Raw genomic sequence first — 25346 nt, forward strand, 5'->3', positions numbered from 1 at the left:
TCTGGACATGTGACTATAATTCATGCTTCATTCTAATACTTAAAAGGCAGAATCTTTTCCTCAATGCCACAATATTAAAAAACAACACAAACTTTTTTTTTTTTTTTTTTTTTTAGTAATGTAGAGAGATGCATAAAATCAAAACTAAGTGAAAGGGGAAAAAAGAAAAGAAAAAAAAAACTAAATAAAAGGAAAATAGTATGCTTTTTAGAGCAGCAGTTTTCAATTCTGGCTAGCACTGAGCGCTTTAAAAACTACTGATGCTTGCACTCCCCAGACCCCACTAATAACCTGATTTATTTGGTCTAAGGTGCAGCCCAGGCATTGGGAATTTTAAAAGGTCCCAGGTGATTTTAATGGACAACTAGGCTTGAGATCCCCTGACACAGAACTTTCCAGTTCCTAGAAGCTATAATTTCTTAACCTAGTATTCAAAGAATATGTTTCTTTTGTAATTTTCTCAGGATTGTTGAAATATGAAAAAGGTTGGAACAAGGTTATTCCCTAAAAAACTAGCAAGAACAAGGTCTCTGCCAAGGGAGTAATTCCCCTTGGCTTTGAAATCTAATTACCTGCCTGCTAGGTCCACGAGGTTGATCTTGCTAGCGACTTCAGAGGGGTGGTTGTTCTCCAGAACCGCCTAAGGTAGAAACACATGTAAACCTTGTCATTTGGAACAATGCGGTTCCCCCCCCCTCCCCACCCTGCTTAGACACCCTCTTAACCATGGTGATATTTTGGATTTTTAGCCAACTCATTCCAAAAAATCTATATTCAAATGTGCCAGATGAGATCTCAATATCTGATAGATACAATCAGTAAGCTCTGGGTCCTTACTTCACTGAAAACATAATACTTCTACTGAAAAAACTGGGCAAATCCCCAAAAAGTCCTCTGACACAAGGGACACCAAGAATTTTAGTACAATTGACCAGGCAAATGTTCAACTCTCCTCCAGGGGCTCCGACTCTCACAGCAGGTTGGGGCCCTGATGGAGGTTTTGCTCGTCTCTCTTGTTAACCTGAGTCACATCAGGCTAACTGGCTACGGCAGTGATTTTCAACCTTTTTCATCTCATGGCACACAAACTAATTACTAAAATTCTGTGGCACACCAAAAAGTGTATTTTTTGCTGATCTGACAAAAAATTAGGTATACTGGTAATTTTGATTCATTCACACTGGGCGGCTATTGTGTCAGCTGTTCTCATTTTTCTTATTTGACATTCTAAGGGAAAAGAGGTCAGCACCCCTGTAAATAGTCAGGTATTGCATGTTTTAAAGCTTTTTGCAGCACACCAGCGTGCTGCAGAACATGGGTTGGAAATCGCTGGGCTAGGGCAAGCACTGTGCATCTTTATATTATATTCAGGGGCATCCAGCCCTCAAGAGCAAAACTACTTTTTCCTTTTTACCCCTCTTTAATTCAATGTTTATTGTTTTGTTTTAATGTTGTACATCCATCACAAAAAATCCATCTTTAAAATATTTCCCAATTTTCCTCAAGTGTGTTTGTAATCAATCTCCATTCCCATCCCCAGCCCTAGGCAACCACTCACAACTTTCTGTCTTTATAAATTCGTCTTCTCAGGATATTTCATATAAGTAGAATCATACAATATATGGCTTCTTTCACTGTGCATAATTATCTCAAGATTCATACATTTTAAGGTGTGTATCAGTAGTTCATTCATTTTTATTGCTGAGTAGTATTCCATTGCATGGCTTAGCCATTCACCTTTTGATGGACATTTGGGTTGTTTTCAGTTTTGAACAATTACAAATAAATTTTATAATTTATTACAAAATATATTTTATACAAGTACAAACATGAATATTTGAATGTTTGTTTACAAGTCTTTGTATGGACATTTTTTTTTGTCTTGGGAAAAATACCTAGGAGTGGATCACATGGTAGGCATATGTTAAATTTTTAAAGAAACTGGTTGTTTTTAAAAGTTATTGTACCACTTTCCATTCCCACCAGTAGTTAGTGTATGAGAACTCCAGCTCCTATACATCTTGCCACTATTTAGAATAATCACTGTTTTTAATTTTAGCCATTTAATAGATTTTTTTTATTGATTTCAGAGAGGAAAGGAGAGGGATAGAAACAACAATGAGAGAGAATCATTGATTGGCTGATCCCTCACTGATAGAGCCCGCAACTCGGGCATGTGCCCTTGACCTGGAATCAAACCTGGGACCCTTCAGTCCGCAGGCCGACACTCTATTCACTGAGCCAAACTGACTAGGGCTAATTTTAGCCATTTTAAAAGGTGAGTAATGATCTCTCATTTGGTTTCAATTTGCATCCTGTAATAACTAATGATGTTGGGTATCTTTTTAAGTGCTTAATTGCCATCTGTATATTTTCTTTAATGAAGTGTTGGCTCAAAATTTTTACCATTGTTTTGAGTTGTTTTATTAAGTTTGGAGAGTTCTTTATATATTCTGGATACAAATACTTTTATCAGATATGTATGTTTTACAAATAAATTCTCCCAATCTGTGGCTTTTCTTTTTATTCTCTAACTAATAACTCTGCGCACGAATCCATGCGCCAGTAGCTCTCTGCGGGGTCTGGCTGCTCCACGCCCGCTGCCCAGATGCTCTCCGCGGCCCAGAGGCCCATCCGTGGTGGGTGCAGAACACTTGCCTCATCGCCGGGGCGACAACACAAGTGTCCCCCCTGCCCCCCCCCCCATGCCCGCTGCCCAGAGGCCCTCTGCGGCCGAAGTGGAATGCTTGCCTTGTCGCCGTGGCGACAAAGCAAGCATTCCGCCAGGCCACTCACGCTGCCCGCTCTCAGCGGCTGCTCCCGCAGGACTGGGGAACTCCGGCGGGGCTGAGAGGACTGGGTGCCGCCATCTTTGTGACAAAGTGATGGTTAATTTGCATATTATCCTTTTATTAGATAGGATAGTGTCTTTGAAAGAACAGAAGTTTAAAATTTTGACCAATTCCAAATTTCCATTTGTTCTTTTGTTCAATTTGTATTGTTAGTGTTACATCTAAAAAAAAAACAACACTTCAGGCAGTGCCTTGGCGGTCCCGGATCTGTCTCTGCTTCAACAGTGTTTGGACGGAACAGACCCAGGGACGCCCCTTCTTCCAGCCTCTGACCACTCTCCTGCGTCTCATCCAGTCACCACCTTCAGAACCACCTCTGGGACCAGCCAACACACCAGATTTTTTTCCTACCTTAACTCCTTATTGCCAAACAACCATGAGCTCCCAAATTCGTCAGAATTATTCCACCCAGGTGGAAGTTGCGGTCAATAGCCTGGCCAACCTGCATCTGTGGGCCTCCCACCTACCTCTCTCTGGGCTACTATTCTGACAGTTACAATGTGGCTCTGGAGGGTGTGGGCCACTTCTTCCGCAAGTTGGTGGAGAAGAAGCGTGAGGGTGCTGAGCATCTCTTAAAGTTGAAAACCAGCGTGGCGGTCGCATTCTCTTCCAGGAGTGCAGAAACCTTCTCAAGATGACTGGGGCAAAATTCAGGACACCATGGAAGCTGCCCTGGCCTTGGAGAGGAACCTGAATCATGCCCTTTTGGAGCTGCAGGCTCTGGGTTCTACCCATGCAGACCCTCATCTCTGCAACTTCCTGGAGAACCACTTCCTGGATGAGGAGGTGAAACTCATCAAGAAGATGGGCGACCACCTGACTAACATCCACAGGCTGGCTGCCCCCCCAGGCTGGGCTGGGTGCATATCTCTTTGAAAGGCTCACCCTCAAGCACAACTAGGAGCCCTTGGAGCCCAGAGGCCTTTCAGAGGCCCCTCTGCATCCCCCTGGTGTCTCTGGCTTTTACCTGAGCCTCTTCCTGAAACTACTAGTCATTCTTTTAACCACCCTGGAGCCCTCTCCCATGCATTGGACCAAATGAAACAAACAACAAAGCTTTTTGCAGAAAAAAAAACACAAAAAAACTTCACCTAATCAAAGATCACAAAAGTTCTCCCATGTTATCTTCTACAAGAATAATATTTTCAGGTTTTACATTTATGTCTATGATCCAGTTTTTGTTAATTTTTAGATAAAGTACAAGGTATAGATCAAAGTTGTCTTCCTTTGTTTTCATTTTTTTAACATATGGATATCCAATTGTCCTACCACTATTTGTTGAAAAGACTAGACATTCTCTATTGAATTGCCTTTGCCACTTAGTTAAAAAATCAGTTGCCTATATATGTGTGTAGATGTTAAGTGCAATATTCTTTAAATGTAAGGTCACACTGGTTGAGAATGTTGCTCAAATCTATATCCTTGCGGATTTCTGTCTAGTTGTTGCTACCAATTATTGAAAGTGGGGCACTGAAATCTCCAGTTACTGTTACTAAATTGCCCATTTATTTTTCTTTTCAATTCTGTCAATTTTGGAGCACATACATTTAAAATTGTTGTATCTTCTTGATGAAATGTCTGTCTCTAGTATGTCTTAAACTTTTTTTTTTTTTTTGCCTGACACTATTATAGTACTCTAACTCTCTTACAGTTACTATTTATGTGGTGTAACTTTTTCCATCTCTTTACTTTCAACCTATCTGTATCTTTTAATGTAAGGAGTGTTTCTGATAGACAGCATATAGTTGGGTCTTGCTTTTACCTCGTTTGATAATTTATATCCTCATCCATTCACACTTAATGTAATTATTAATGTGTTCAGAATTATATTTGTTTTTCTGTTTATTTTCATGATGTATGACAATGTATACATATGATAAAAAACAATACAGCATATTATTGTTTTATAAAATTTTATTCTTTTAATGACATTAGAGGAAATGAGAAAGAATATATCACTCTATTTTAGCCTGAAAGATTTCCTTTAGTGTAAGGTAGGGCTGCTAGCAAGAATTCTGGGTGTTTTTTTGTGTGTTTTTTCAATGTCGGAATGTCCTTATTTCATCTTCACTTTTGAAAGCTAGTTTTGCTGCATATATAAATCTTGGTTGGCAGCTTTATTTTTTTTATCACTGTTTTCTGGTGTCCAATACTTCTGATGATAAGTCAGCCATTAATCATGTAATTGTTCTGTACATAACGAGTCCTTTTTCTCTAGCTGATTTTAAGAGTTTCTCTTCCTCATTCAACAGTTTCACTATGAGGTGTCTAGGTATGGCTCTCTTTGTGTTTATTTTATTTGGCGTTCTTAAGCATCTTAGATATGTAGATTAATGATTTTGAACAAATCTGGGGAATTTTCTTGGCCATTATTTTTCACAATTTTCTTATGACTATTCTCTTTTCTCTCTTTCTGGAATTCTCATTACACTTATGTTGGCAGACTTGATTTTGTTCCACAGGTCTGAGTGGCTCTGTTCATTTTTCTTTAATTTGTATTTGTCTTCTTCAAAAATAATTCTTCTGCCATCTCAAATCTGCTATTGCGTTCCATTAGTGAATTTTTCATTTCAATTATTGTACATTTTGATTCCAGAATTCCCATTAAAAATAATTTATATCATTTTAGTGAAATTTCTTACATCCATTGTCATCATGCTTTCCTTTAATTCTTAAAATGGTTTGCTTCAGTTCTTTAAACAAAATTTTATTACCTGCTTTGGAGCCATTGTATACTAAATCCAATATTTGGAGCACTTAGAGTCAGTTTTTATTGACTGTTTTTTGTTTGTTTTTTCTTAAGCATGGGTCACACTTTGTTTGTTTTCCATGTCTAATAATTTTTGGTTGAACACTAGATATTTTAAATAATATATTGTAACACCACTTTATTCTGATTTTTTTCCTATTTAGGGTGGTGGTAGTGGTTGTTCTGTTTGGTAACTTGCCTGGAATAAATCTTTAAAATCCGTCTCCCCCTAATATGCAGACAAAGCAGTCCCAGTAGGCTTTTCCCATGGTTGTTTTCAATTTTAAGCTTAGCTTCTTAGGAGCCACCCTGTATCTACCTAGCTTAGTGTTTAGGCAAAGATTGGTCAGAAGTTGTCATCAAATACCTTAAGCCAATAAGACTTATATTCTCTGTTGACGGATCTATGTGGGCTAGGAAATAAATTAAAAGTTCAGGCAGTTTTTAAGTTTACCCCAGCATTCACTAGTCACAGGGCTCTCTGGGTCTCCTCTGCATGTATGTGCAGATTCTGCCAGTCAGGGCCGTGTGGCTGGCTTGAGCCTATTTAGTCTCTGCTGGGTATGTGCACAGGATATGTGCGGATCTCATCACAGCCCCTATGGCTGTATCATCTCTCAGAATCCCTGTTAAATCCCCTGTTAGCCTTCCAGTTAATTCTTGCCTGAAACAGAACCACAATCGGGGACTAATGGAGCCACTGGCCCTCCTTAGTCACTTACCACTGAGATCACCACTTTAACTGACAATGCCCCAAATCAAGACCTCTGGCACCAGCAGCAACAAAACTGCTGGTTTTCATAACCTTCCCTCCCCGATTGAACTACCTCATTAACAGAGATACAGATGGGAGCAGCCCAAGAAAGTCCACTATACATATGAGTACACTATACAGCTCATATGTATAGTGTACATTCAATAGTTTTCTTGAATGTATGCTTCTCAGTTTATCATATGTCTGTGGTCTATTTTTAGAATAGAGAAATGGTGCTTTTGAGAGTTTTGTCCAGTTTTATGGTTGCTTTTTGGAGATAGGGTTTGTTGACCTCCTCATTCCATCATAATAGAAATGTATCTTCTGTTCTTTCATTTTAACGCTTTTTATTTCAATCTTGCTATTTGCTTTTAATGCCCATACTGATCACAGACATGAAAGCTCTTTGAAATGTTAAAAGTAAATATAAGTAGAAGATATATATATTTTTATAAGTAGAAGATATTTTAATTAGTCTTACTAAGTGCCTCTACCATTTCTAGGTGCACAGCTTACTAGACCTGTAAATGGAAGAAGTCAAGAGAGACTAGGAGAGGAAGAAATCTAACCAAATATAAGAGGTAACCAACCTGTGTGTAGTGGATAGTGAAGATGGCATGGGATCTGCTGCTGGCCTCATGAACATGGGTAGCTGCTGTGATTCTACGTATACAAGGCAAGACAATTAGGACGAGGATTGTTTATGCCTGGTGAATCCTTGAGGATCCATGGGGAACACAAGGAATGCCAGTGTTGAGGCTTACAGATGAGAATCATAAAACATCCATATTTAGTCCAGTATACTTAGGAGATGGTCCAATGATGGCAGAAGCAGTATTCTATGAACTGATATAGGAGAATAAAAGGGAATGTATCTTCATGCTAAACTACATTAGAACTTTATTTTTAAGCAACAGAAACAAAAATCACAGTTGAAAAGGGAATATTAAAGAGGAATATTGGAAGAATATCCCAAGACAGACCCATGAAATAAGGACAAGGGGAGGTAAAGAACTTGCTGGAGAAGAAACCTCAAAGACAGGGAATGTTGTGATTAAACATAGAATATTAATCTTATAGTGCCAGAAAGACCTTTAAAATTAGATCTTGAATTATAGTGCAGAAAGACAAATACTGCTTAAGCTAGATAGAATTCAGTCTCCCTCATAACTTTATTCCAATGTTAAGTCAGAAGAGCCTTCCCTTTACTTAAATCTAAGTCAATCATTCTTCAGTTTAAGACCATCTCATTACTAGTGAGAAGAGCACTAAATCTTAAGTCATTGCACCTTACCGTGGGTACATTACTGTTGTGAGAAAGGCCTCCTGAATAGGAGTTGGGGAGCTGCAGAGACAAATATCATCATACATGCCAACGGGGGATGAGAACACAGGACTGAAGAATGAGGCTCAAAAGAATGATAGGAACAAACAAATGTGTTACCTGTTTGCTATTCCCTCCTCCAAGAGTTGAATTACTTGCTTATAGTTGGTAACTACATGTTGAGATAAACCTATCAGATTTGTGAAGGAGAAAAAAATTAAATAACATTTTTTGTAAAGTTTAACCTTTCCCTATAGTTCTTTACCTTTATCATTTCTACTTTATATTATTTAATAGACATGAGAGAACTTTCTAAATCATTCAAATAATAAATTAACTCAAATATTTATTGGAAGCCTACTGTTAAGCATTGTGATAGACTCTGGAAACATAGGTCTCTGCCCTCACAGAGATTATAAGACTGATTCATATAGCAGTTATGCCAACAACAACCAACCAATAACAATAAAATCCCTTACAATTCTGCTATGTAGGTTATAAAAAAAAGTTTTATATAATACTTCATCGATCTTCATTAAATTCCTGAAGTATACAGGTACTATCTCCCCACAATATGACAGACTCAGTTTGACATCCAGTAGATATGTCCCTATCTTCCCACAGTTTACGGTCATGAGCAGTTATACTATACATGACAATCTGGCCAAGTGCCACAGGAGTAGGATAATCAATGCTCAGGAGATGAGAGAAGTGGTCAGGGCGGGCTCCATGGAGGAAGTAAGACTTGAATTTGGCCATTGTAGAATGGGGAAGATTTAGATTGGTGGAAAGTTGCTTGAGGACATGAAAGTAAATTCTTATGACTGGTTACTTAGCAAATCAAAAAGGGCCATCATAGCTGTGCTAGTGAATCTCTATATCAGAGATTCAAGAGCAAAGTAACTACACAGACTCACTGCCAAATACAGTTCCACTAAATGTTAGCACACTAATTTGAAAACTGACTAATGTTTTATAGTAAAGAATTGTTGTTATTATTTAGATGTGATACTAGTTTTGTGGTTTTCTTAAAGAAAATATTCCTAAAGGGGATAAATGGTGATGGAAAAAATAAAAAGGAAGAAAAAAAACATTCCTACATAAACTCAAAGATATATCTGCACCTCGATGTTCATAGCAGCATTATTCACAATAGCCAAGACATGGAAACAACCAGTGTCCATCAAATGAATGAATGGATAAATTAAGTTGCAAGATATATATATATATATACACATACACATACACATACACACACACACACACATACACACATACACACACACACACATATATATACACATATAGATATAGATATATAGATATATAGATATATGATGTATACATATATATAATGTAACATACACACATATATATACACAGAATGGAATATTATTCAGCCATTAAAAAACAACATGGGTGGATCTTGAAGGCATTATGTTAACTGAAGTAAGTCAGACAAAGAAAGACAAATACTGTACTGTATGAGCTCACTTATATGTAAATTCTAAAAAAAACCCACCAAGCTCATAGAAAGAGATCAGATGTCTGGTTACCAGAGGTGGGGGTGCGGGGGAGAGAGAATTGAAGGTAGACAAAAGGTACAAACTTCCAGTTGTAATTAAGTACTAGGGAAGTAATAATGTACAACATGATGACTACAGCTAACATTACTGTGATATATAGGGTGTCCCCAAAAATGTATACACACACTTTGGATAATTATAAAGGCAGGTTTTATTACAATATATTTCATTTTCAAAACTGAGCTACCAGCTGTTAAAGTGTGCATACATTTTGGGGGGGCACCCTGTATATGAAATTGTTAAGTGAGTAACTCCTAACAGTGCTCATCACAAGGAGAATTTTTTTTCTTTTTATTGTATTTATATGAGATGACGGATGTTAACTTTTTGTGGAAATCATTTCACAATACGTGTAAGTCAAACCATTATGCTGTAAACCTTAAATTTATATAGTAATGTATATCAATTATATCTCAATACAACTTGGAAAAAAGAAGGTCCTGAAACAAACAAACAAAAGAGCTGGATGAAATATAAAAGACATCAGCTTGAGGGTAGGGAGGGATAAGCAGATAGTAAAGCATTTATAGGCCATATACATGGGAAAGATGGAAGCTCAGTAAGATAAGGCCAGTGTCTGGGACAAAGGAAACTCCAACTGGCTCCCAACAAAGGCAGTGGTATTTTTTGTTGTTTTCAGGCTGTCATTTATGATGGAAAGTTTGGGAAAGATACAGGTAGCAGAATCATGACTGGCACACCTGCTGAGTCATCCACTAGCCAAGCCCTGTTCAGAGAGAGACCAGCTTTCGATCTTTCATGTCCCTCACCTTGTCAGGATTTAAATGAGTATACTGCTGAGGGAAGAAGAGCATAACATATACATGTTACTACTTATGAGTAGCCTGAAAGGGTAAAAACTTCTTCTACGGAAAACCCAACTGTTCCTACTTAATAGTAAGACTGAGCCTAATGGAATAAGACAGATGGTACTAAACACCAGATATCATGCATGATGAGGAAGCAGCTCAGATATCTCCCAACCACTGCCAATGGAAGAGAAAGTACCCTGAAAAGAAGACTAACTGGCCTAGGAACCAGCCGTGGCCCTGCTAGATCTGACACCACTTACCCACATCACTACATCCATTTATTTGTTCATTAGCCTTTATCACAACTTGTAATTAAGTGCTTGTTTTCTGATTCATGCGCACAAAATTGTACGTTTGCCTATGAGAACAGGATTTTCTTTTCTATTTATCAGTACATACCCAGCATCTAGTACAATAGCTGTTCAGAGTAAGTAATCATTATACAACTGTTGACTGAATGAATGACCATTAGGAGGGTTGCCCTCGCTCTGGTTTGGTCTCAGACCTCCAGGACCACAGTGGCTCACCTTGTACATAGGGCCCCAACTCTGGGTGCTCCCTGACCCGCAGGGTATAGGATTTTTTTTGATCAGATGGCTTCAACAGATCCCTCACTCGTTCATTATAGATTTCCAGGAAACTAGAGACATGAGGAAAAAGGCATAGTTAGATTTTGAAAGATGGTAACATGTTTTCAAAATTAAACTTTGAGGCCCTGGCAGGGTAACTCAGTTGGTTATAACCAATACGCCAAGATTGCAGGTTCAATCCTCGGTCAGGGCACATACAAGAATCAACCAATGAATGCATAAATAAGTGGAACAACAAATAGATTCTCTCTGTGTCTCATCAGTAAATAAAAAAAAAATGTTTAATTAGATTTTGGAGAAAAGCAACATGATTAGATTTTCAAATAAGTGGAAAAAAACACCAAACTAACCATCAGAAGGTCCTAGCTCTTGTTCTAGTTCCATCTCTGGCCCGCTAAGACCTTGATCACACCAGGTTCCCCCTTGAGTCTCTTTCTACATGTGTACAACAGGGTTTTCAGCATTGGATAGCAACACTTCAGTTTCGGTTTAGCACATTTTAGCATAATGTCAGTACTGATTCAAGTTTCACCTTCAAGAGGCTATTTCAGCATGGTTTTAGGGTATGCTGCCACCACCTGCCCCTTGCTCAGGCCGCCACAGCACAGAGTCTACGAGCTTGTCTGGTGAAGTGGTTTTCAAATGTGATCTTTGAGCTCTCTTATTCTGTGAAGGCATCTCAAGGGCCACTGCTGAGCAATGAAGGAAGCTTGTGATAAGGGTTTGGTCCCTACCCCTAACTGAAGTAGGACAATTCTCATTTTATCTGTTTTATATATGGGGATTCTGTTTAAGATATGCTCTATCTTATAGGAATCTACTGGCATGTTATTCCTTTTAAAAATAATAACAGCTATAACTAATAATTAAAATAAGTAAAGATTTTGATACACAAGAAAGCACACTTCCACAGAAAAGCTTTCCTCACCAGAACCCAGATGCTTGCCTAGGCACCATGCACACTCTCCTGATCAATTATTATCCTTAACTTTCTCATATTTAGACACAAGAACCCTAAATGTCTCTTAGAATAGTGGTTCCCAGACTTCATGGACAATAAGACTTTTAATATACATATATATGTTTATATATATACACACAAGCACACAGGTTTGCAAATTTTTACTTTACAAACTTAAAAAGGTAAAAATAAAATTCACAGTAATTTAATTTTTAAAAACAAACATTTTCTCTTTTGGGAGTGATAAAAATGTTCTGGAATAGACAGTGATGATGGCTGGACAACCTTGCAAATATCAGGAAAAGTCACTAAACCGTATACTTTAAAAGCATGAATTTTATGGTTTACAAATTACATCTCAACTAGAGACCCGATGCACGAATTCGTGCATGGGTGGGTTCCGGCCGGCCCGCCCTGATCAGGTTCGATCAGGCCGGGCCAGCAGGGGGTGGGGGGGAGCCCTGGGCAGTTGGTGGGCTGGTCCCGCCCCCTGTTCAAACTCTCGGTTGAAGAGACAATTTGCATATTACCCTTTTATTATATAGGATTAAAAAAATTTGAACAACACAGAAAAAGAATACAGAGAATTAAGGGCAATTGGTCAACATTTTCACTGCAGACTGGTTAAAACTTCATCTTGGAGCGGCCAGCACCAGTCCGTCTGGGAACAAGAGTGTGGGAATGACTGACCTGGAGAACACCACAGTGGAGGCTGGAGGAGAAAGTCTAAAAGCTAGTATGAAACTGGACAGAGTGAAGGAAAGGAAACCAGACAGTCATGGCAAACTGGTACAAAGGAGACACCTGCTTGTTAAGCCTGAGGAAAGGAATTAAGTTTTCTACAACCCCAAGACCTAAGTACATTTCTCATCTCCCTATACTGCAAGATATTTCTGCTATGGCTTTCCTCCATTCTTCTGGATGACTCTGGAAGCAAAGAGAACAGCTGAACATGCCAGAATTTGGAGTGGAAATAAAACGTTAAGCCCCAGAGCCTGGTAGTTCTTACCTTACTTTTATCCTACAGGAGGAAGGCGGAGGGGCACATTCTTCCTCCCTGATGAAGAGACCCTGCATGAACCAGAGGGTTGGAATTTCACTGGAGTGTACAAAGGAGACCTACTTTGAGAGGATCCAGTCAAAAGAGAATCTATACCTCACATATCCGCGGCGTCAGCCCGACTGAGGCCTGGGAACAGAAGGAAGGAAAGCATTACTGTTCACTCTCGTTGATGCTCCTCGCCCAACGCCCAGGAGCTGTCAGCAGGATGGGCACATGGCTCCTGGTGCTGGCCGGTTCACTCCAAGGAGTTCACTGGAACTGTGGCAAAGACTATTCGCAGTGCTCTCAGGAGGAATGCACCAGAGGAGAGGCAGATCACCAGCACAAGAAGGCAGAAATACCTGCTTTTGTGAAATGAAGTTTCATCCTTCTTGGATCAACCCACTTTCTCATGGTGTCTCCTCCCAGAACCTACCTCCTGTTTCTACACACAGGAAAAATAGATACAGGTGTGTTCAAAACACACATTTAGAGAGAAGTGACTTCTCTTTTAATCTTGGATCCAGTGCTAACCTGTACTCAGGTTAAAGGCTTTATACCACAGATTTAATGGGCATTTTCTTCTTTTAACTTCAAATATGTAAAATCACAATAAACGGACATAGTGAGCATGAGCTGGGCCCAAGGCAGCAAGGATCATCTTTCAGGGAATAGTGTTCTAGAGAATGTTCCTGGATAGTATTGTCACTGCTCCACCAGTTCACCTCAGCAGTGGACGTCTAACTCTAAAATAAAGAGGTATTCTTAAGGAACTCTACCCTTCTAATTTTCCATGATAAAAGAAGGCTCTCATAAGTCCGACATACTTTAGAAAGCTCCCATCCCAGTAGTTGGTTCTCCTGCTGCTTTCGAACACTCAGGTCAAGCACACATAGCCTCATTTCTGCTCAGTCCCAGCCAGCACTTAAGACTCAGGTTGGGTCTTATCAATAATATGAGAAATTCAGAAGGACTGACAAGGTCTGCTTCATCAAAGAGAGTTGTAAAATTCTAAGGTTCTTCGGGGTTTAATAGACAGAGCTAATTATTCAAAGGTTACCCTTCAATTAAAGTGCTGAGAAACCTACTGGTTAATACAGAAGAGGGCCCATTAAGTCTTGTTAAAGTTGACTGATTATGAAACTCACATTCTCTCTCTCAGTGGTTAGGACAATTCAAGATTCAGGCTTGCTGTGCCATTAGGAAGGTACCTCATTCTAAAAGCAATACTCACGGGGGTCCCCAGCATGGTGTATGTCTTCCCAGAGCCTGTCTGTCCATAGGCAAAAAGGCAGATGTTATAGCCTTTGGCAGCTCCATTCAGTACTTCAGTCCCCAAATCCTGGAACACCTGTAAAAACACAAGTAAAAAGCATGTCACTGTAGTCCTTTTTCCTATAGCAGACTTAGAATTATTTTTTAATCTAAAAATTTTGCAAAATGTTTCAAACCTGCATGACTATACATTCTCCACCATTTCACAAGAATCAATTCAGTTTCAGAAAAAAAAAATGCTAAGGAAAATTCATTCATTTATTCATCCAAATACTTTTAAAAGTGCTTACTGCATGCTGGACACAATGCCAGATGATGAAGTTACAAAATAGATATGGGCCTTAGCCAGTTTGGCTCAATGGATAGAGCGTCAGCCTGCAGACCGAAGGGTTCTGGGTTCGATTCCGGTCAAGGACATGTACCTTGGTTGCAGGCTCCTCCCCAGCTTCATGCAGGAGGCAACCAATCGGCACTTTTCTTTGATATCAATATTTCTCTCTGTCTTTCCCTCTCTGTTCCACTCTCTCTAAAAACCAATGGAAAATATCCTCGGGTGAGGATAAAAAATAGATATATATGGTCCCTAATCTTAAGGCAAAGACATGCAAGCAAATCACTGAAGAAAGACCATGTGCATTAATTCTTTTTCCTTCCCATTGTAGAAAATGTTTCATACAGTCAGTCAGGAAAGCTACAATGAAATATTTCCCAGAATGAATACAAATTCAGGGTCTCAGGACACCACAGTGAGGATCAGTTAAGACCAGAAATTAGAGAGTTTTCCCTATGGATCTCTTTTCTACATGCTCCCTCCTTAGATTGATCCTAACAGCTGGCTGGTTCTGCTGGTCACTCATCTCTGTGGTGGTCAGTTTTAGTGAATCAGAAACAGCCAGAGGTCCTCATGTGAAAGCCCACATACAGCATTTTGTATAGTGCCTGAAAGTTCGGTTGCACTCTGCTAGGCAGATCCTGATCTCAGGAAAAATAGCCTGGTTTACAGGGAAGACACAGCTTCCCAGTTCCACCAGGCCTCAGCAGGGTGCCACATGGAGACCTGCATCCTGTGACTGTACAGTGGACATCGACCCTTTGTATTATTGCTGCTCAGCACCCCAATACTCTTCCCATTTGGGGGAGTCTCTGATTGTGTCAGTCTTGGTGGGAAGCAGGACCCAACCCTCCACGACAGACTCAAACAGGCCAGAGACTCCTTTCTGCCTCCTGGCAGCCAGAACACCAGCATGTGAAATAAGGCCAGCCAACTGGGTGTTCCAACTTGGAATTTGAGAGAATGACATCAAAACAGAGGAATTGTGAGTATATTCTCCATGGTGGAATCAAGAGCCCAATAGCACTGCATCTTGAACAAACAGGGGTACAAGTGCCAAGTGTGGTGACCAAATAAGACCAGTCTGTGATATGGCTTTGCCTGGCTTCCCCACTGCCTGGGGTCCCATGGCTTCCTACCCATTTTTCAACTTTCCCTTTAATTCTGTGAATGGCCTGATATGTTCCAAATTGGAATGTGGCCCTCATGGTTCATAGCTGTGTGATCCTGAGCAAGTTACTTAAACTTTGCAAGTCTCAGTTTCTTTAGCTGAAAAGTGGATATTTTATATCTCTATCACAGGTTATGAAGATTAAGTGAGATAATACACATAACTAGTGGCAACAGGACAGACAGAAGTTGCTGACTCAAGACTACACTGCCCTATTCTGTTTTAGCAGCTGCAGTTAGGCTTCTGACCAGTGAGCTATTTGTTTTGTTTCTAATATTCAGATACAGGCCAGAAGAACCCAGGGAGCAGTGAAATATTGAGGCCTTGCACCATTCCCACCCCTCCCCAATCTCTCTCCCAGCTCTGTGCTTCTCCCTCTCCAGTCATCCACTCTTATATTAGCAAAACTAAGAGTCTGGCAGGGTTCCCTTTGACTCCTGACATCTGTCTGGGTTAAATTCCCAGGGATTGAAGGAGGGGTCGTTTCTCTTCACCAGACCATTTGAGTTGGCTGTCATCCATTTACTAGCTGGAAAATGTTCCACAAAACTCAACCTTCCTTTCTAGTGCCCCAGCAGTAAGTGGGAACAGAGGTGCAGACAGAGCCAAGCCACATCTATTGCAAATGCTCTTTCTTCCCACCACTCACACACACTCAACAGACTGAGCTCAGTGGATTGTGAAGAAAACAACAAAATAAGAGCACAATTTGGGGGGGGAGGGCGAGGGAGGGAATATATGTAATACTTTCAATAATAAAGATTTAATTTAAAAAAGAAAACAACAAAATGTTACTGTGCCCATGCCTTTACCCAAATTCAAATAATTCCATGGAGGTTTTATAAAAATCATCTTTGAAGATACCATTTTCACTCAAGAGTAAAAGATGTCAACAGGCAAAACCAGTTGACTCCAAACTTGGAATTGGTGGAAACTGTTAAGATATAGCTACCCTTCTTCAAGAACTGGGATGCTAGCTCAGCATAAGTGTCAGGAAAAAGCACAGGCCTAGATAGAGTACAACAGGGCCAGATGACACCATGGTCTACTCTCACCATCCTATCTAATAAAAGAGTAATATGAAAATTAACCATCATTCCGCTACACCCACAAGCCACGCCCACAAGCCCATCAGGAGCGAATATGCAAATAAACCCAGCCAAGATGGCTACGGCCACAGAGAGCAGGAGGGAGGCTTGGGTTTCCCAGGCAATGGAGGAAGCCAAACTTTCTGCCTGCCATTGCTGGCCTAGGCCTCCACTCAAGGCTACAAAGTTTCAATTATAGAAGGTAAACAAATCCAAACAGAAATGGTGGCAGCCACAGAGCTGGAAAGAGCAGGAGGCTAGGGTTGCCCCCAGCAGTGGAGGAAGCCAAGCTTTCCACATACTCTGGCCAGCCCAGGCCTCGGCTTAAGGCTACAAAGTTTCAATTATAGAAGATACATGATCCCAACAGAAATGGCTGCCGCCACGGAGCAAACAGAAGGCTTGGCTCTGCTCCAGGCTATTAAGTTTCAATTGTAGAAGATAAATAAACCCCAGATACCAGGACCTCCGCTTGGGTCGCCAAGGGGCGTGGCTGGCCTGCAAACCACCACAGGCCCCTCGCCCAGGCCGCCCCACACCCCAAAAGAACCCCCACCCTGATCCAGGACATCCTTCAGGGCAAACCAGCCAGCCCCCACCGTGCACCAGGCCTCTATCCTATCTAATAAAAGAGTAATATGCAGATTGACCATCACTCCAACACGCAAGATGGCTGCCTCCATGTAGTCAAAGATCCTGCCCCCCTGTGGACACAAGATGGCCACCACAAGATGGCCAGCAGGGGAGGGCAGTTGGGAGGGACCAGGCCTGCAAGGGAGGGCAGTTGTGGGCAATCAGGCCAGCAGGGGAGAGCAGTTGGGAGGGACCCAGGCCTTCAGGGGAGAGCAGTTAGGGGTGACCAGGCCTGCAGGGGAGGGCAGTTAGGGGCAAACAGGCTGGCAGGGGAGCAGTTAGGCATCAATCAGGCTGGCAGGGGAGTGGTTAAGGGGTGATCAGGCTGGCAGGCAGAAACAGTTAGGGGCAATCAGGAAGGCAGGCAGGTGAGCAGTTGGGAGCCAGCAGTCCTGGATTGTGAGAGGGATCCCAGATTGGAGAGGGTACAGGCTGGGCTGAGGGACATCCCTTCCCCCCCCCCCCATGCATGAATTTCATGCACCGGGCCTCTAGTGGTAATATAATAAAGCAATGGAAACAGCTCAATGTGAATATCAAGAACAGTTTGAAAGCTAAAATAAGTCACCAATAGGTAAGCTAAAGCTAGACTATCCAGTTCTGGGGGAGAGAGGGGCAGTGTGACTTTTTTCTCTGGAGTATCAGTAGACAAAAGTGTTAAATAGACAGATTAACTATATGTAATAGAGTTCTTCCAGTCTTTTTAAGTACTGTATTTTGCGGCGTATAAGACGACTGGGTGTATAAGATTTTCCTGGGTTAAAAAGTCGTTTTATATGCTGGAAAATATGGTAGTCCAATATATCTAATCCATTATATCTAATCCCATCAATATAGTCCAATATACCATATTTTCAGGCATGTAAAACGACTTTTTAACCCAGGAAAATCTTATATGCCCAGTCGTCTTATACGCCGGAAAGTACGGTACTAACTAGATAGGGGACAACCCACTGGATGCTGTTGAATCGGGACTCCCAACACCTGAAGCCAAAACCAAAAGCCTTGCCAATACCCATCTCCTAAGGGCAACTGAATCCAGGAGTCAGAATTCTTTTAAAAAAAAAAAAAAGTTCTCAAAAGAATGAGAAGACAAGCCACATATTGGGAGAAAGTATTTGCAAAAAACACATCTGATAAAAGACTGCTATCCAAAATATACAAAGAACTCTTAAAACTCAACAATAAGAAAATGAAAAACCCAATTAAAATATGTGCAAAAGATCTCTACAGATACATCACCAAAGATACAGAAATGATAAATAAGTATATTAAAAGATGTCCAACATCATAAATCATTAGGGTTACAAATTAAAACAAGGAGATACAACCATATACTTATTAGGATGACCAAAATCCAATACACTGACAACACCAAATGTTAACATGGATGGGAGCAACAGGAACTCTCGTGCATTGCTGTTTAGTAGGGTTTTGTTTTGTTTTTTAAAGATTAGTTTATTGATTTTTAGAGAGAGAGGAAGGGAGAGAGAGAAACATCAATAAGCTGGCTCCTGCTCACCCCCTACTGAGGATCAAAGCCACAACCTGGGCATGTGTCCTGACCGGGAATATAACTCACAGCCTTTTATTTTTGAAGCTAAATGTAATTTGCTTTTGTTTTATTAGAAAAGATACTCAGCAAGATCTACAATCATTAGTCAATTAAGAATGACTTACAAGAACATGAGGCAATAAAATAAAAAATACAGGTGCCAACTATATATCTGAAGCACGTCTATTTGGCAATTTTTTAACCAACCGAAATTTAAAAAGAGCATAGAAGATTGCAGATTACTTCGCAGATACAGAATAAAGCAATTAATGAAGTGCTTAAATAAAAGAAACAAAAATGGTAAGAAAACGCATTGCTTTTCTTTTTAAAAATAAAATCACACTTGCTACAGATATGAATAATACCCTTATTAAACAACCATTCCAGAATGTCTTATAATACCCGTGCTTTTATTTGCACTTCATTTTACTTTATATGACTTGTTTCATGTATATAGCTCTTCACCCTGCTGTTTATGAATAAAATCCCCATAACCTTTATTTAAAAAAAAATTTTAAGTAAATGAGATGACTTATGTATCATGGAATTTTCCCATTTTGGAATGAAAGGCTTAGTTCTATATTTTTGTCTATTCTTTAAAAAATTTAGTGTAAAAACTGCTGGTTTTTATATCACTGTAGTAAAGTGAAAACTCCTCAATCAGGAACATTTTCTGCAGTTTGACTGCATATAACCACATACTTTACAATATGTCCTCCCAATAGTAAGGAAATGATTGATTTCACGGTCACTGTCAGAAATGAGTACCATAATTCTATGATGGGTATAGGCCCTCCCTCAAAGACTTTCTGGGAATATGTTCAATGTGTTTTGTTCTTAAAGATATTAACAACAGTACACAGTCCCTTAAGTCTGCAAAATACATTTATTGTTAAAGAAGGTGCTTTATTAACAATTTCTCTGGCAGCACTAGTGAATTACAATATCTTTCAATATTATTTCTACCCATAATATATACATTTAACTTTCATGGCTCTAGAAAAACATCTATACTGTATTTCATAATATAAAAATACACTACAAATCTGCTGAATTATTTACAAGCAATGTTCTATTATCTCTATGCAACATTTGTTTGATACAATACTAACAAGTTACACATATTTCCATTTCTGTAAGTCAAAAAAAAAATCGATATGGTTTCTTGCTTAACCCAGCAAGAAAGTGATTTTATTTTCCTTTACAAAACCAACTTTGGTGCATAAAGGATTCAGTTTGACAACATTTAAAAAAAATACATTTTTTCTTACATTAAGAAAAAACTAATAAACCAAATGTTTTCCTTGGGGGAAAAAATTTAGAGGCTTATGTAGGTTAAAATGAAAATAGAGGATTATTAAAATATTTGAAATAAAGGTTTTTAAAAAACCATTAACAGATTAGTTACATAGATAAATATTAACATACTGTACTCCATGAGAAAACCCTAGTCCTGAAAAGGAAGTCATCAGACATACGGCAACACTCTTTAACAGAAATTTGCAGTCCTAATTTGAAAGACGAATATTTAGTTGGTTGCAAATATTATTCACTGTTTGCTTAAATACAAATTTTACACTTTTCTTATTAGAGTTCTGCAAAAGAACACAAATGGCAACAGATCACATCTATTTATAATTGACTAGAAGCCCAGTGCACAAATTTGTGCACGGGTGGGTTCCAGCTGGCCCGCCCAGATCTGGGCTGATCAGGTCAGGCCAGCCAGGAGGAAGCCACAGGAGGTTGGCCAGCCGGCCCTGCCCCCAATTGGGCGGGGGAGAGCGATCAGGGGCCAGCCCAGCCGGGGGAAGGACCACGAGAGGTTGGCTGGCCACAGCGCGCGTCATAGCGACCAATCATTCTAGTCGTTCCAGTCGCTTGGCTTTTATATATATAGATCATTTTCATTGCCCAAATATGTCCTAATATTACTTCAAATCAATAGACACTGTCAAGATAAATATCCTTACAGTACTATCATTATTTGTAGAAGAACATGTTATAATTGTTTTTCTTTCCAATATAAACTACTGCAATCACTGAAGGTGGTGGGGAACAGCAAGCTTGCAAAGCCTTTAAGAAGTTGTTCCACTAAGTTGCCAAAAGAGTGTTTGCTCAGTCTTCCACAGTATCATTCCATGAAAATGCAGATATACAGTAATCCTATATAATAAAAGGCTAATATGCAAATAGACTGAACAGCAGAATGACTGGTTGCTATGACACCCACTGACCATCAGGGGGCAGACACTCAGTGCAGGAGCTGCCCGCTGGTGGTCAGTGCACTCGCACAGGGGGAGCCGGGCTCATGGCTGGTGAGCGCAGTGGCGGTGGTGGGAGCCTCTCCCACCTCCACAGCAACACTAAGGATGTCCAACTGACATCTTAGGCCCGCTCCCATGCCTAATTAATACTAGAGGCCTGGTGCATGGATTCGTGCACTGGTGGGGTCCCTCAGCCTGGCCTGTGGACATCCCCCGAGGGGTCCTGGATTGCCAGAGGGCGCAGGCCAGGCTGAGGGACCCCATGGGTACATGTTGGGGGCCAGGGAGAGACCACGGGAGGGCTCCAGGGCGTGTCTGGCCCATCTCACCCAGTCCCCATCAGCTGGACCCCAGCAGCAAGCTAACCTATCAGTCAGAGTGTCTGTCCCCTGGTGGTCAGTGCGCATCATAGTGACTGGTCGAATAGTCGAACGAATGGTTGGACACTTAGCATATTAGGCAGAAGAGCCTATTTCATTCACAAAATATTTACACTAAGCATAAATATTATTCTAAATATTGGATTTTAAAAAAAGAAAGGGGGTTGAGTCTAATGTGCAACTTTTACTAAACCCATTGTCAGTGACTAAGACTGCAGATGTCCCCACTTGTTTGCTTTTTATGTATTTACTAGAGGCCCAGTGCATGAAATTCGTGCACCTGGGGGGAGGGGTGTCCCTCAGCCCAGCCTCCTGCACCCTCTCCAATCTGAGACATCCCTCTCACAATCCGGGACTGTTGGCTCCTAACCACTCTGCCTGCCAGCCTGATAGCCCCCTAACCACTCCCCTGCCAAGCCTGATTGATGCCTAACTGCTCCCCTGCTGGCATGATCATCCCCAAGTGCCCTCCCCTGCCAGCCCGATTGCCTCCAACTTCCCTCCCCTGCAGGGCTGAGGGGACTGGGAGACTGAGGCTGGATGCTGCGGGGACTGGTTAGGTGGGGCTGAGGGGACTGGGGGTCTGAGGCTGCATGAGGTGGGGCTGAGGAGACTGGGGGACTCCAGCTGGATGAGGCAGTCCTGAGAGGACTGGGCGCTGCCATTTTGTGGCTGTGGGCACCGCCATCTTGTGAGGGTGTGGCAGTCAATTAGCATATTCCCTCTTTATTGACTGTGGCCGCTGCTGTCTTTGTGAGGGTGTGACAGTCAATTAGCATATTCCCTCTTTATTAGATAGGATTTTTTACCTCTTCAACCTCTTCTGCAGCATTGTTCTGTATATGTTTGGGTCCAAAAGCAAGGCAGTATCTTTGGGTAGCTTTGATAAATGAACCACTTTAGTTTTTAATTGATGTCACTCACTTTCATTCACCCACACATCAGGCAGAATATCTTCAGACAGCCAATGAAGCAAAAGTTTTCTTTCCAGAATCCTCTTTTCTCTTAGCTATTATAGTACTATGAAAAACACTGTGCCCCTTCCCTAAACTTCCTATATGAGCCGAGAGGTTAAAGCATATGGCTCGATGTCTTATAGCATCCAGTGTTTGTGCACTGAAGAAATCATGCGGTCATGGTAACGAGCATCATCTTTTGTTCTTTAATTTCCTTCTTTTGTTCATTCCAGCTTTAGAAGGAGATTCTTCTTTGGCCTTTGGCTGGCTAGAAACTTTTGAGGAGTTCTGCTGACTGAAGTGTGTGGGTACGTGGTGAGCTAGACCTCCCTGAGAAACAAAGCTGGCATTGCAGCCACCAACAACACACTTGAAAGGTTTGACTCCACTGTGTGTCAGCATATGCCTCTATAACCAACTCTGACCGGCTGACAGAGTGTTATATATTTACGACCTTTCCATAAGCAAATAAATACCTCTCCTCACTGACCTCCTACATGCATGGAATGGATGTGATCTGCCAGATCTGGATTAGAGTTGAAGCAAGCCTGGCACTGGTCCCAACAACAATTATAGACAATATTTTTGCTTGAAGAAGTAGTGCTTCCTTGTCCATTCATCATTGCTGGAGTTGAATGCCCACTGGAAATTGTGTTGTCTACATCCATTATAATACTGCTTATGAGTTCTGTGGGAAGACATCCTGGTTGGTTCCACTGAGTTCCCTGCTTCAGGTCTCTCAAGGCCAAAATCAAGGTTACCACCTGGGCAGGGCTGTTAGCTGGAGGCTCTGAGGAAGATTCTCCTTCAAGTTCACTCTTGTTGTTGGCAGAGTTCAGGTCCTTGTCGCTGTAGGAATAAAGGCAGCAGTTCCTTGCTGGCTGTCAGCCTGGGGCAGCTCTCTCCCCACAGCCTTTTAGTGTATAGGACGATGCCCAACCAACTGAGCCACTCCAGCCAGGGCTGTTTAGCAGTTTTTTAAAACAAAACTAAACATAATAGCACTGGATGGGTGGCTAAAAGAACTAAAAGGCTGTGGGTTCAAGTCCAGGTCAGGGCACATACCTAGATTGTGGATTCAATCCCCAGTCAAGGTGCATACAGGAGGCAACCAATCAATGTTTCTCTCTTACATCGATGTTTCTCTCCCTCCCTTCCTCTCTCTCAAAAATCAATAAAAACATATCCTCAGGCAAGGACTAAAAAACACACCAAAAAACTAGAATTACTCTTATCACACTATCGCACTCCTTGAGTTGAAAACTTAAGTCCACACAGAAACCAGCACACAATGTTTATAGCAGCTTTATTCATAATTGCTAAAACTTGGAAGCAACAGAAATGTTCTTCATTAAGCGAATGGATAAAGAAGTGGTGTTACAGCCAGACAATGGAATATCTAAATACGCTAAAAAGAAATGAGATATCAAGCCATGAAAAAATATTAAGTAACCTTAAAAGCATTTTACTAAATGAAATAAGCCAATCTGCAAATCGATATACTGTATGATTCCAAGTAAATGACATTCTGGAAAAGGCAAAACTATGGAGACAGTAAAAAGATCAGTGATTGGCAGGGAAAAGAGGGATGATAAGTGGAGCACAAAGGAACTTTTAGGGCAGTGAAACTATATTACATGATACTATACATGTCATTAAATATTTGTCAAACCCATAGAATGTACAAAACCAAGAGTAAACCCTAGTGTAAACTATGGACATTGGGTGATGATGTGTCAATCAAAGTAGACTCATCAATTGTAACAAATGTACCACTCTAGTGTGAGATATTGGTAGCTGGAGGGCAGAAGGCAAATGAGAACTCTGTACTTTGTGGTGAATCTAAAGCTGGTCTAACAAATAGTCTATTTTTATTTTATTAACCCTCACCTGAGGATATTTTTCTACTGATTTTTAGGGAGAGTGGAGAGGGAGAGACAGAGAGAGAGAAATATCGATATGAGAGAGAGACATTGATTGGTTGCCTCTCGCATACACCCCAACCAAGCCTGGGGATCGAGCCTGCATCCAAGGTATGTGCCCTTGACTGGAATTGAACCTACTCTGAAGGCTGATGCTCTATCCACTGAGCCAAACCAGCTAGGGCAAATAAAGTCTATTTTTCAAAAGTAAGATCGACATAATAAATCTTAAAGAATAGACTTCCCCCTGTCCGGGTTGCTAAGTGGTTAGAGCACCGGGTTCTATTCCCAGCCAAGGGCACATACCTGGGTTGGTTCTATTCCCAGCCGGGTTGGGGCACATGTGAAAGGCAGCCAACTGATCTCTCTCTCCCCCTCCTCACCTTCCCTTCCCATTAAAAAAAAAAAAAATCAATGGAAAAAATATCCTCAGGTGAGGATTAAAAAAAAAAAAAATAGAATAGACTTTCCCAATATCAGCAACATTATCAGACATAACCTTCTTGAAAACAGAATCAACTAAGTCACTGAAGATTTCATGATGACTGTTTTAAGTATAATGGCCGTCTATATTTTCCTAAAGACATTTTTCACTGATCAATTTTTTTTTCTGGGACAAGAGATGGTACTTTATGAGGGTATTAGTTTATCTGGAGGACAACAGACAGAATATGAAGCTCAGAGTTGAATTGAACAAACTCAGCACAATCCGTCAGATCCAGCTTATCATCATTTGCTGGTAGATTTTTTTTTTTTTTTTTTTGCTTGCTTGTTTTCAGTAGTTCTTTCTATTATGTCTTACTAGAGATCTGATGCACGAAATTCATATAAGGGTCTCAGCCCTCGCAGCCGCGGCAGCTTGCCTCGGCCCTCACAGCCCCGGCTTCATCTGGAAGGTCGTCCAGAAGGTCATTCGGCTGTCCTCATTAGCATATTACACTTTTATTATTATAGATAATTATAGATATAGAAGATGTTCTCTAAACCCCAAGTAGACTCATAACAAAAAAAATCTGTTACTTCAATTTAAGATAAGAGAGTGTTCAAAACAATAAAATAAATACTGATTTCAAGTACAGGTCTCAGAAGTTGTTGAATTAG

The 25346-nt window shown here is 40.6% G+C and overlaps 1 protein-coding gene, 1 non-coding gene and 1 pseudogene across 2 annotated transcripts in view; all 3 read right to left on the bottom strand.

The window, feature by feature from the left end:
• Positions 1–25346, bottom strand: part of STARD9 (StAR related lipid transfer domain containing 9) — a 121508-nt gene that overhangs the window by 51873 nt on the left and 44289 nt on the right. The window contains exons 4-10 of the mRNA XM_028147551.2: positions 13905–14021; positions 12785–12817; positions 12638–12699; positions 10605–10717; positions 7800–7869; positions 6946–7018; positions 573–640 (exon numbers count right to left, since the gene is read on the bottom strand). Of these exons, the coding sequence (XP_028003352.2) occupies positions 573–640; positions 6946–7018; positions 7800–7869; positions 10605–10717; positions 12638–12699; positions 12785–12817; positions 13905–14021 (536 nt within the window). The remainder of the gene's footprint in view (positions 1–572; positions 641–6945; positions 7019–7799; positions 7870–10604; positions 10718–12637; positions 12700–12784; positions 12818–13904; positions 14022–25346) is intronic.
• Positions 20273–23000, bottom strand: LOC103287352 (zinc finger protein AEBP2-like; annotated as a pseudogene).
• Positions 24914–24991, bottom strand: LOC114232072 (small nucleolar RNA SNORD69). The gene has a single exon (XR_003618113.2). It is a non-coding gene; the product is annotated as a small nucleolar RNA SNORD69 (small nucleolar RNA).

This window comes from Eptesicus fuscus, chromosome 5 (assembly GCF_027574615.1).
Source record: "Eptesicus fuscus isolate TK198812 chromosome 5, DD_ASM_mEF_20220401, whole genome shotgun sequence".
In the NCBI taxonomy this organism is placed as follows: Eukaryota; Metazoa; Chordata; class Mammalia; order Chiroptera; family Vespertilionidae; genus Eptesicus; species Eptesicus fuscus.